The following is a 13,693-nucleotide window of genomic DNA, read 5'->3' as shown; positions in this document are numbered from 1 at the left end:
TATATATATTCTAGATAAAAAAAAGTATTTTTCATAATACAATACATTAGAAAAGTTGATTTAAAATATTACAAACCTCAGCGGATGGTCCAAATATGGATAGCATAATAGGGAAGAACAGGAGGCCATCGACGAGGCCCAACAGTACTAGCGCTAGTAGCAATCTCAGGAATAGTCGAGCGACGAAGCCGAATTCACTGGTAGCCAGCATTGAGGCGGCGAGCGCTGCGGCTAACGCTCCGTGGACGACGGGCGCCAGGACTGACTCGACAGCGAGGGATGCGCGGCGACGCTTGCAACCGACTGACGTAACAAATGCCTGTAAGGAAGAGGAAATGAAAAACGGCTTACAAAAGGAAGAGGATATCGTTTCATTTATATTTTGTGTGCGCATTGCGCGATGACTTTGCTTATTCAAAATCTCCTTAAATTGTCCTTGTCTGTACAAAAGTTAGTTTTTTTTCGAAATAAAATTCGAAACTATTCGAAACGAATTCGGAACTATTTGTATCCAACTGAAAATCAAACAATTACTTACCAAACATAAATGTACAGTGAAGTGCACTCCTCGTCCGATAGCGAGCACCAGCAGCACAGCAGGGACGGCTGACAGCTTGACGTCGAGCAGAGCCATCGTACCGAGCAGCTGCAGTACTAACATCGCTAGCGACAACGTCACCAGCAATGCTGCCCACGCGTTTAATAGCAGGATCATAACAGCCTGTACCAAAGATAATGTTAAATTTTATTACTAAATAAGTTTGTAGACATAATAGACAAAAATTTATACATGGGACCTTTTTAATGTTATATAGAATTAAGAAAAAAGTTGCAACACAACTACACGTTTTTTTTTTGTATTTTCTTAGATGTGAAACCAGAAAATTTGTAGAACTTATTATTCCGCGAGAAAATATTTCAAATGCCAATACATTTTCTACATATGACCTTATTGTATTATTTATACTGAATTGTCATAAACATTGCCATAGAAAAGACAAGCAAACAGTTAAAAAAATAAAACGTTTAGCTAAAATAACATAAATATAAATAGCCACTCACCACGAATACGGCAGCTAAAGCACAAGCGAGAGCCAGGAGCAGCGATGTCCTCAAATACAAATACTGCTCCCAAAATAGGAAAGGAATACCAGACGGGAAATTAGACAGTCCCAGTGCTTCAAATTTCAAACACAACTCTCTCACTGACATTATCAGAGTTTTTATACTCTCTGTATCGCTGAGACCAGCTAAGTAGAAAGGGAGCTGTGTATACATAAGCGGCGAGGACTTCGGTATCTTTAAATCCACATCTTCTGGCGAATGAGTCCATCTTTTCGGTTGAGGTTTCAAGTTTCCTTGTGAAGCTCCATACGCCAGAGGGTCATTTGTAGCCCAAGCTGATAGGTAGTTGTAAAATGCCTTTGGATTTATAATACCGTCTTTATCGACCAATCTGTGGCCATCTTTCGTGTCTGTAGTAATAAGTGACTTGTCAATAGGGCTGTCCACGTGTCCCGTCTGCACCATTAGTTTGTAAGCCAATATGCCCTCGTCGCTAGCATTTTTGCACCAATATTCTTTTGTTATGCACCCACTTTCAACCTCTTTATCGTACGCTGCTTGCAAATCGAGTAACCAATCCCGGAATAGGCTAAGCCAGAACTTTGTAAGGCCTCCATTGTCATTTTTAATGATATTTGGTATTCTTACAAATTGATCGTGGTATTCGTAGAGCAGTTTCTGTTTGGTGGGATATTCGAAGTCTCCTTGAGTGACGGCGTACATGTTATAGAAACCAAAATATTTTTCCTGGCGCGATAAGAATTCGTGTTCATCAGTGTTTTCCGGCACTATATCCGTAAGATCCAGACCGTCTTTAACTTTGGTCGCACCCCAAATACTGGCTAAAATTACTATGATCAAAGCTAGTACTGACGTAACCTACAAAAAAAATGTAAATATTATTATATATTGAACGATCATTTTATTTTTATTGTAATTTTATAGTACAGAAATTGTATATTAACTGTAATGGTAATATTTAAAAATTCCATATTGCTATTAATTAGTTACCTTAACAGCAGGACGCATAATAAAAGGCGCGTAATGATTTTTCGCCCACTTTGTAAGCGACAAACTCAAACAGCACCCTTTTTTGGGTTCGTCCGTCGATACACCAGGATCCAATGGTTGTTTAGTTGAATCCTTCCAAGTGCTCTGCAATAAATTATAACATATAAGTTGGCTAATTTGTTGGATTATTGAAAAAGCTTCTATGCATAAGAGTTTTTCAGTGATAAGAACCTCTAGTCTTGTCCTTTGCTCTAATAGGATATCTATCTCTCTCGCTCCCATTACAATGCCTAAAAGGTACGTATGTGTCAATTTGTTTTATATCTGATCATGTAGTATGAATTTATATGACAGTAATGTAATAAATCAATAAATATCTAAATAATTATTAATCAAAATAACTTATTTTAAAAGAAGAATATGCTAATATCAACAGGAGCATCAGATTAGATAGCATACGAATTATATTGCGGTATCCTCTGTTAAAACAAATTTACGCAGCTCTAATAAAGAAGAATTGTATATAATACGTATGTTAACTCTGCCTTATGTACCATCATATTTTTTTAAATAACAAATAAATAAATTACTACCTTATTTGATCTGCTGCCTCTAGTCGACCGATCTGGAACGTTTTTTGGCCTCTTGGGCAACGGATTCTCTGGCATGAAACAAAATAACATGTCGGCTCTCGCCGCCGATCTTCTTCGAAGATCCAACGAGATCATAGCGGGAAACACCAATAGCATCGAGCCCAGGTTGAAAAGTAGAAGTATTGCGGCCTGAAATAATATTATTGTAATCCTTAGTACATATATACATGTGGAATTAAGTACGTTTTTTTTCTGTTGCGTTTGGGTCTTGACAATTAAATCAAGCGTTATGGAATTTTACAATCTCATTATGTAGTTTTTGAGATAGCGTTGCTTAGCGTTTAGATCATTTTTTAACTGCGTTGATCAATATATTCTCCCATATACATATATTAATCGGGTTAACAAGTAACTTATATTAAAGACATATACGTAACATAATTATAGTCAAGTTTTTTTTTTATACAACATAGAATGGCAAACAAGTTGACGGTCCACCTGATGAAAAGTGGTAACCGTCGCCTATAGACATGAGCAGTACTATGGACATAACAGAGTATACTGTTTCGCCCATGATACCCCCCATGTGTTGCCATTCCTGAGGACTCAGGTGTTATTCCTCTGTACCCAGTAAATTCACGCCATATCCCACCCTTCAAACCGAAACACAGCCATGCAAACACAACTGCTTCACGGCAGAAACACGAATGGGACAGAGGTACCCAAGCAATCGACCTTTGTACAAAGTCTCCCTCTGGTAAGTCTGAACTATAGAAAACCAGTTTTTTCCAGAGGAAATATTGTACGAAAGTCATATGTATCACATAGTCATAGTCGTATTATCATTTCAGTTTTTATATATCTAAAATATAATTAAAAAAAAATATAATCCTATAAAAAAATAATATCCTATATCCTTAAGACTCCTATCTCTTATATCCTATCCTAGTAACTATTGATTGTTAACATCGAGGATTTAGTAAAAAATCTTTTACCTGTAAGCTAAAAACTCGTAGTGCAGGAATAGGCAGGAGCGCTGCTGCCAAAAACGCCATGACATTGCACAGTGAAGCCAGCAGTACGTTAAGTCCGCTTTTCTTCAACACCAGTCCTGTCCTCTCTTCTCTGGGGACGTCACCAGATTGTTCCACGTACGTGTGTGTAAGGAGGAACATGTCCTGGACCCCTAACCCCAAAGCTAAGAAAGGCACGATTTGTGTACTCGAAGCGTTGAATGGAATCCCTGAAATTAAAAATATTAATGTTATAAAATGTATATTTTAAATATAAATAAATTTCTGTATATATTCGTCAAGAAATAAAAAAAAAAAATAAGAAATAATCACCTAATAAAGCGCAAAAGCCTAAGCCTGCAGCGACAGTAATGGAGAGAAGTAAAACACCGGCGATACCGACTCCGGCTTGCGAGCGAACAGGATCACGCCATTGCATCAGAGTTACCGCAACATAAATTAACTGAAAATTAACAACAACGAAAATATATAAAAACAAAAAAAAAACGAAACTATTATAAAAAAAAAATTAAAAAATATACACTCACCATAAACATATAGCCGATGATAATGTTCTTCAGTGACAATTCAGAAAATTTGCCTAGAATATCGTTTAATGTGGACGTTGAGAATGGATAGAAACTGTATGAGGAAGAGACTTCTTCTGCTGCTGTCATTTGTCGAACCTCCTGTGGAAATACGATATTCTTAAATGAGGAAGTGTTAAATGAAAAAATCAATTGTATTCATATTTTGATCAAAATTAATACAGCTATTTGGCGTGTATCTACTTAAATTTATCAAATAAGATAAAATAAATTAAATCAGTCAATTTTTTAGTAAGTATAATATGATGGGAGGTGATTAAATAGAAATAAACAATTATGATATACATAAGTAGTAACATGATCACTTACAGATGCAAATTTCCTTTGCCAAGCATCGAGAATGGCGGCGGCCTTGTCTTGCGTCCATCCGACATGGTGAACTTTGTAATTGTCGGCCCAGTATTCGAACATCTCTCTGGCGCCCATCAGCTGCACCACGCTCTGCAATGCGCGGGCGCTCCTCAGCGCCGAGGTGTTGTTCCTGGTGACACCGCCAACGATCAGCTGTTGTGGCCAGTGCATATAAGCTGCTGCGAAACCGTAACAACCGTGCGACAGCTCCGCTGCTATATCTGGAGTCTGAAAAGGTCATAGTATTTCATTATTAATATGACAAAAATAATTCTTAATAACAGTAAATAATTACAGTATCGCTGATGTCGATATATAGATATTAGTATCTATATATCGATTTTTTTCTGACGACTGATGACAGAAAAAGGTCATGCCTATTTGGGTATCACCCATACCAATCTGGTATATTTATTAATTCCGATGGTGTTCTTCGTTTTGATATTATATATTGGATATCCAATATTTTATGTATCCATTAGGCCTATATATATCATTGCTTACCAAAATAAATAGATTTGGCTTTTCTATGTAGGTTTTCTAAATTGGCCGACTAGAATAGCCGAAATCGAGGAAGTGTTCGCTTATACTAAGTACTATATATGATATGTATTGGATATCCAGTCAATGAAAATCTGGGAGTATTGTTCCATATGCTCATTTTCCGGGTTTCTCATGATGATTTAACAACTAATGTGATTGTGCGGCATTTATTGTGTTTGAAACGTCAACAGTGAACGAACCTCACCTTCTCAGAACCTGTATTTTGTGTCACATAATAAGAGAATGCCGCTTTGATAATCATTACATCACCTGCACTTGACAACATTATTTAAGGAACAATGAAATGGGACACAAAATTTACGAGGTTTCCGAGTAACTCCGCCAGTATCGGGTGGCAAGCATTATTGATATAATAGTGTCATTGTGATGGGCGATAGCAGCGGCAAACGAGGCCCATTGAAAAGTGTACAATGCGCCCGTATAATGCAGCGGTCCGGCCACGCGGGCGCGGCGAACAATGCGCGTCCGATCTGCGGCGCGGCTCCTCGCCGAACGTGGGTGGCGCGGGCCCAGTCTACCTATGCTTGCGTACATAAAGACAAGCCACATCTGAGTACGTTTCCAATGTTTTATTTGTTGGAAATAATACGAATAAATTGTAACTTTCGACGCAAATAGCTAATCTTTTTTCATGTTTACTTCAACGTTCTAAAAATCAAAAGCCCTAATATAAACTTTTTATTCATCGAGTAAATAACGTTCCAATACCGAAGTTGGACGTATTCAGTATGATAACTTTCTCGCACACATGCCAACGAGCGATGTGACGGCAGGTAGCCGTACCATCTGCCCGCCGGCGACCGCTTTCATCCTGCCTGCCTCGTAGTAGTCTCCAAAAATATTTTATTATTATGGAAAGTATTTAAACTTTATGCCTTTGCCTCGATAAAGTTATTTTATTTGTCGTGATTTTACACGCTTTATTTATGTGCTAGTAAAACTGTCGTAAATTGAAGTCTTCATAAAAGGAGCGGGAGTCGTCGTAATGGTCCCTAATGTGGGTCTCACGCAACCATAACAAATGATTTCATACGTGGCTCACTCTCACTGGCATAAAATGGAATAATACTCTAACGACTATAAAAAAAATATATATATATACAAAAGAGCAAGCAGACATAATATAAATGTTATTATAAAAACATATTATTATACAGATTATTTCGTTTGTTTGTGACTAATTAGTTACAGAATACTAATTGGTTAGAGAATACCTAGAGCTGTGTCGAGTCTTACGATTACTTAGTACCTACTGTAATTTGTTGTAATTATTATTTAGGTATATAACAACTGATAAGTTGAGTTTTTGAACCGGGGGCCAATGTCGGTAGGTAACAATTATTAAATCCGATATTATGAGAAACAGCGCGACTCAGTCAAAGGTTGAGAAACTTAAACTACATACTTTCTACATTTTATAGTATACTGACATAAATGATTTATTTTTAACTCCCGACACAATAAGAGGACGGTTACAAGTTTAAATACGTTTATCTGTGTATCTATGTGTCTGCCTGTTTGTACATTATAGCTTCTAAACGGATAAACCAATAGAGATGCGGATCGTTTTGTTTGAAAGCCGATGTGATCATAATAGTTCTTAGCTATAATTTATGAAGATATGATTAGAAGTTTGATGATTATCAGCTCATTTTCTACTTGACTGAAGGACTAACTTCTACAAGGTTCATTCATTTAAAATTGGGTGTACAGTTACTTCCATGGTATTTCCATGACATAGTAACCTTGAGCTGACGCTGCAGCTTCAAGTAGTTTGCAGGATGTCCAACTCCTCAGCAACTCATATGTACTCGCATAGCAACAGCGAATATAGTGTATTAGAATGATCTTAATAAGTTTTTTAGGTTATTACAATTTTTAATAAATGTATCTCGTATTATATTAACATTTTATCCGGGAGTAGGACCATTTTTTAACATGTAAGAAAGCTTATACGTAAATATTGTGTACTTTGTCAATTGGTATACAAGTATGTATTCGAATGTTTTTCTTTTTTGTTTTTGCATATTTGTATTGTGTACTAAATAAATTAATGATGAATGAATGAATGTTTGGACGAAGTTTTTTTTTTTAATAGGAGTAGTTTGAGTAGTATTAGATATATTTATTGCGCCAAATAACTACCGCCTCTTTCTTTTTTCCTCAACCCAAAGGTTGTCTGGAAGAGATTGCTTAAGCGATAAGACCGTCTTTTATACTTCATATGTGTAATATATACTATTTTGTATTATTCTTTAAGTGGTGCAATAAAGAATAAATAAATATGTTACCTGGCCTGATTTCTTGTTGGGGGCGGAAACAGGACAATCGCGATCTTTCGGGTTCAAGCATGGCTTCTTCATGTATGCGGAGGTGATGCCAGCTCGCTTCATGTAAGCCTCCATTGTACTCAGTGGAAACTGGAACTTCAACTTCCTCACCTCCTCTACAACCTCTTGAGGATTCAAATGCGTCCATTGGAACTTATTTTTTTCTAAACCACTGTAAATAAATAAACAAAATAAATGACCTTGAATATATTACACGACGCCATCTAGTCCTTGTATACGTAAGTATACGTCAAATAAACAAACATTTATTTATTATTGGCAGTTTAATAAATAATAATAATAATAATAAATAAATTTATTTCTTTATACAAAGGTAGTTAGTTACATTACAGGGTTTGGTATCTCCTGTTAAGCAAAAATTGGTTGTGTTAGGAGAAACCGCTCCTTCACAACAATAATTAAATTTCATAATCATTACAATTTACTTTTCTTTTTTTCTTAATCAGCATAAAAAATTTTACTTTGTTTTACTTTTATACAATAATACTAAAAAATTTACATATCATAAAAAAAGAAAAAAATGTCTATTTATAATAATAAATGCGGTTGTGTATGTACTTGTTCTTGTGTATATGTGTGTGTGCGAGCGTGTGTGTGCGTGCGTGTGTGTGCGTGCGTGCGTGTGTGCGTGCGTGCGTGTGTGCGTGCGTGCGTGCGTCGTGTGTGTGTGCGTGCTTCTGTGTGTGTGTGTGTGTATGTGTGAATTTGTGTGTATGGTATAGATATATATAATAATATAGTTTGTGTTCTTTATTATTATTTTTTCTTTTGTACTTTTTATTTATTATTTATATAGTTATTTTTTAATTCCAGACTATATTTTCTATTTCATCGTAACTTTTGGCTTTAAGCCAAGTAACTAGAGTCTTTTTACATTTATGATAATTGAGTGAATATATATCGAGTTCTTTATTTAAATTGTTATATATTTTTGATGATTGACTGGTGTATTGTCTTTTTGCATATGTAGTTTTAACTGTGATTGTATCAGCTACTTTGTGTTACAGCTAGTTTCATCATCATATCAGCCGTTAACTGTTCACTGCTGAGCATATGCCCCTCCCATAAGGGCGGGTTTTGCCTGTACTTGCCACGCTTAGCAAGCGGGTTAACCACAGGATTTGATAATGTTTAAAGAAGGACACTGCTGCCCTATTGACAATTTACTAATTGCAAATATACAAATACATATTACTCAAATATAAAAATAGTATTTCAATATTTATTTTGTTCTCGAAAGATTTAAAAATGGGCAGGATTTGAACCCGCTCTTTCTGCTCCGCACTGGTCCTAACATGGTGTAGAAATTTAAAAAAAAAATTATAATGAATTATTACAATATGATTTTCATATTTTAATATGAAATATTTGTAAAATAAACATAATTGAATAAAAAGAAATACATACGGAACAAAAATAGGGTATTCGGGTCCAAGCAATTTGGAGCCTTCCCAAAAACAATCAAGTGGTGTGATAATGGCACAAGGTATAATGTTGTCGAAGATCTTCTCAATGTGATAAGCTTCGAAGTCGGGTATGCTTGGACTGTAGCAGAGATCTTTGAGCCTCCACTCCAAATCGTACATATGCACCGTGATGCCTATTGCTTTCTTCACAACCTGTGCAATGCAAAAAGAAATTTTAATACAAAAAATATTTAAAACACTGCTTACCTAAAGAGTGTTTAACAAAACTCTGTCTAAGTGTCTTATAATAAAATTTATTAATTTTATTTTGATACAGCATAGACTTTGTTTATATATTTAGATGTTAGACATACTTTGATAAAACAGTTAAATATATGAAAATTTTATTATTATTTTAATATAAAAAATTAATTCTAATAATAAAATATAAATATATAAATTTACAGTTATACAGTTGAAACAGTCATTAATAACTAATAAAATTAATAATAGTGAGTTCCACTAATGCACGGTAGTAAGTTGCATTATCGCACAGTAGTGAGTTAATATATCTCACTATTACGTGAGATATATTAACTCACTACTGTGCCATAACTCAAAGGTGCCATAATGCATTTTTTACTCACAAGTGAGCGTAATATATGGCGTCAAGTACAAACATAACAATAGCAACTTCAATCGGAAGATTCAATTACTTATAAAGGATTCAAACGGACACATCTTCCGGGGTTTTTATTGTTTGAATACTGTGTAATCTTCAAAGAAGTATCTTGAGGGGTTGTAAGAAATCAAGTACCTTTAGGTGGTCAAGCAAAGCTCCCGCGTGCAACAATGAGACGTCTGGATCCTTGGCTGTTTGTATAATCAACTGATGTGTCGATGAGTCTGCTTCGCCAAGCGCTTGTGCTGTGTATTTCAGTTCAGCTTCTAGTCTGCCGCCCTCTGGTGACAAATAATAATAATTATAAATAATTTTATTATTTTACCCTTTTTTTTATTACATACCTATGAATTATATACACACTTTATTTCCAATAAATATATCCGTAACTTATATGACATGACCGTTAATAACGCCCGCGCCATTCTTCGCTAAATACTTCTCGAACATATAAACAAAACAGCAGGCAAAAGAACATTTTCGAATTATAATACAATTAAGAGCGAGTTTGTTTTTTATTATAAACGACAGGGGTTGCGTTTGATGAATTGCTCTAGTTAGTAAACTTTAATTTAACCGTCATCGCCAGAAACATTAACCACGCAAATTTATAATAAACTGTGTATTCAAATATCAATAACAGTTTAACTATTCTTATCTATTACATTATGTACGATTATTTTATCTCATTATATTTTATCATTTACATATTCGTATAAACAAATTAGTACGAAACTGATATTTATTACAGAAAAGAACACCACCGGTATCTTTATTGATGTGAATATTTATTTTGCGGCAAATGTATAATATATAAATATAGGTTATTATCAATAATAAAATAGTATTAGTTTATGAAACTTTATAAGAAATTCCTTAAGGTTTCTGAAAATATAGAATTAATAAATGTACCCTAGATACACTTAAGTAATGCAAGTAAAATACAATCTAGTAAAAAAGTTAAGACTCTGATTATACTATTATTATTGTTTTTGTAACATTTCAGTTGCTTTAAAATTCATTATGTGTGTACTTTATGTAGGCACCAATAGCGATCGAACGTGTCCCCTAAATCTAATGCAGGTAACTATTGTAATTTGGTAATGTCTAATCAAAATTAACTCATATGTCGAAGTTATAAGGTTTCAGGTAGCATACGAATCGTAATGTTGTGCATACTGATTCGGCACTATTCAGAGCTCATTAGTTAGCGTTCCAAAAACGTGTCTAAAATCGGCGATGGCACCCCATCAGCACGCATGGTTTATTGGTGAGTGTCGACACATTTGTTGGGACTGGCAGCGTGGCAGGCTGGCAGTTAACACATCCCGCTAGTGATTTATCGCGAAGTACTCTGACGGTCCCGTCGCCGTCCGCCCGCGCCTCCACACAGCGGCGCGGCGGCGCCATACAGCGTGTCACTTAATTATAATATCACTAAAATGATTTCATAAAGTTTCACAATGCTTATGCGCTGTTGTTGTATATTTAATAATTAAGTTAATTTGGATTTCGGGCTGTGATTTAACCTTATAGAGATGATACTAATATACATAACAATGAAACAGAGTACATAGTATGACGAACATTCATGATTATTCTAGCTCCAGTTATGAATGACTATTCTATTTCAATAGAACTTATTGAAAAGGTGATCAAGTTATGTCGATATTATCATAGAAACATTTTTAACCGAAATCAGTATTAAATCGCGAAACATCAATTAAACGAATTTTTATTTGCACTTTATTTTTTTATATTGGATTTTGTAGACTATTGTTGTTGGGTAAGTAGACTATTTTGTTAAATTATATAGAAACTAATTATAGAAATACCTATATATATAGAAATACATATATTAATTTTTAAATATGATGTATATATATATACATCAGAAGAAAACATTATTCTGAAATGCTCTAAGTATCGTTGATATTGTCATAAAATTGTATTATGATTGATAAAAATTGATGACAAAGCAATCACAGTAGTACAGTTATATTAATAACTCCTGTATTCTTCTATGGATAAAATAACATGGATAAAAATCACAAAAGCTAAAATGAAAGTAAAATTTATTGTGGAAGATTTAAATAGCTTTTTTTTTAATTTGGTTCACAACAGTGCACTGCAAGATGGCACGTTATCAAAGCACGGGAAGGGAAATCGTTCCAATTAACACCCGACCACTGATTTATACGAACCGGCTTGTTAAATTTTTTGCGCTAAATTAGCTGTCAAGTGTTAGTAAAAAATAGAAACAAAATTAAACACATTTTAAGAATGTTGCGTCATGTTATCGAAATACGTTAATTTTTAATTATACTTAATTCTAAAGTCGATTATTATAATTGTAACTTTGTAATATATATATTCTTTCAATAATGTAGGAAACAAAATATTTATTACACATCATAATAGTACAAAAGTCAAAGGCCTAACTGCGGTTGCCAACCCGCTTGCCAAGCGTGGCAACTATTGGCAAAACCCTCCCTAATTATGGAGGAGGTCTATGTTCAGCAGTGGATAATTAATGACTGATATGTTATAGTATGATAGTACAAACAACAATTTTCCTATACATTTCAAAATAAGTAGAAATCTATATATATTTTACTTGGAAAACGGTGCAACATCCTTCCATCCACTGTGAAATAGCGTCGGCAGCTGTTTGTCGTACCCTTATCTTAAATACACATATTTTAGTTTAATGGAGTATTTTGTGGTTTACAATTTAATTTATGGAAATATATTGTAGTGACACAAATGATAATTGTATATTATCATTGTTTATGTCTAAAAATAAATAATACGTAAATACAATAAATTGTGTTTATTACATTTTCATTAATTGCTTTGAGCCTAATAATCAACAGTAATATTAGTATTAAAAAATACTTATACACTATTTTTGCCAACCCTGAAAAAATATGTATATATATTATATTATATGTAATTGTATTATCTCAAAATGTCGTGTCACGGTATTTATGGTCGCACACCTCCAAAATGGCTTGACAGATTTTTATACATTTTTTTATGTATATTTGGTAGGTATAGGAATAGATCGTAAAGTATATTTTAAACTGCTAGGTGATTAGGATGCCCTTATCCCGGGAAAAAATTATATGGCAGAACAACGTTTGCGGGGTCAGCCTTCTCCCGTTTTTTAAGTCGGTTAAAAACCGCTTTGAAGTACGGTACCATTAATTTTCATGTTATCTGAGAAGTAACCGATGACGATGGTTTTTTGCATCCATATAAAAAGTTTATAACTACATATAATATTTAAAGCAACTGAATTTGTGCTGTAAAAATGTAACAAATTGTGTGATATTATTATTCAATTAATTAATCAAGCAATTGATACAATAAAAGAAAAATAATAGTCAAAAAGAAATATGTGTATTGCGCTTGAAATGGTTTAGACAAATAAAGAAGTGTAAAAAATAAACAAATACACGGAGAAATCAATTAGGATTTTTTTCCATGAGAAGGATTTGATTATACTGTGATACTTTATATCATCTCAGTATGTTATAACATTTTAGATCAAAGAATATTATTGTACTTAACTTTCTTTATTCAAGGTAGGTCCAATAATAAAATATACAAAAATTATATTATACTCAATACAGAATATAAAAATTTTGTGTAATTATGTAACAGGTAATAATGTTTATCGTTGTAACTTGTGATTTGTAATCGCCGCTTCATCATTTAGAAGAGTAACACTTTGTATGTAAATGAGATTCTTCTAAAGATTAACACTAACATCCTCCTCTTATAGAATGGTACACTTGTCCAGCTTTGGGACGTAAAAGAGTTGATATGGATTGGTTAAAGGTTTAAAATTATATATTCAAAATGAGGAATCCGACATGAGCCAAGACTTTTTATTTAAAATTGGCATCTTGTTATGCATAAATGATTGGTTTTTAGAAAGGTATAAATAACGTGAATGATTATATATTTAATTGATTCATATAAATAATTTAGTAAAAATTGATTTTGATGATAATTTTGTAAAAATAACTGTGCATTTTATC

The 13,693-nt window shown here is 33.8% G+C and overlaps 1 protein-coding gene across 1 annotated transcript in view; it reads right to left on the bottom strand.

Moving 5' to 3' along the window:
• Window positions 1-13,693, bottom strand: part of LOC113518117 (protein patched) — a 32,526-nt gene that overhangs the window by 2,424 nt on the left and 16,409 nt on the right. The window contains exons 3-14 of the mRNA XM_026902886.3: window positions 9,780-9,925; window positions 8,964-9,175; window positions 7,497-7,707; window positions 4,600-4,869; window positions 4,231-4,371; window positions 4,016-4,145; window positions 3,665-3,912; window positions 2,670-2,858; window positions 2,077-2,220; window positions 1,063-1,944; window positions 539-721; window positions 77-319 (exon numbers count right to left, since the gene is read on the bottom strand). Coding sequence (XP_026758687.1) covers window positions 77-319; window positions 539-721; window positions 1,063-1,944; window positions 2,077-2,220; window positions 2,670-2,858; window positions 3,665-3,912; window positions 4,016-4,145; window positions 4,231-4,371; window positions 4,600-4,869; window positions 7,497-7,707; window positions 8,964-9,175; window positions 9,780-9,925 — 2,999 coding nt within the window. The remainder of the gene's footprint in view (window positions 1-76; window positions 320-538; window positions 722-1,062; window positions 1,945-2,076; window positions 2,221-2,669; window positions 2,859-3,664; window positions 3,913-4,015; window positions 4,146-4,230; window positions 4,372-4,599; window positions 4,870-7,496; window positions 7,708-8,963; window positions 9,176-9,779; window positions 9,926-13,693) is intronic.

This window comes from Galleria mellonella, unplaced genomic scaffold (genome assembly GCF_026898425.1).
Source record: "Galleria mellonella isolate WM207_F2 unplaced genomic scaffold, CSIRO_AGI_GalMel_v1 utg132, whole genome shotgun sequence".
Lineage (NCBI taxonomy): Eukaryota > Metazoa > Arthropoda > Insecta > Lepidoptera > Pyralidae > Galleria > Galleria mellonella.
The sequence above is the reverse complement of the archived record's forward strand: the minus strand, read 5'-3'. Positions and strand labels throughout refer to the sequence as shown.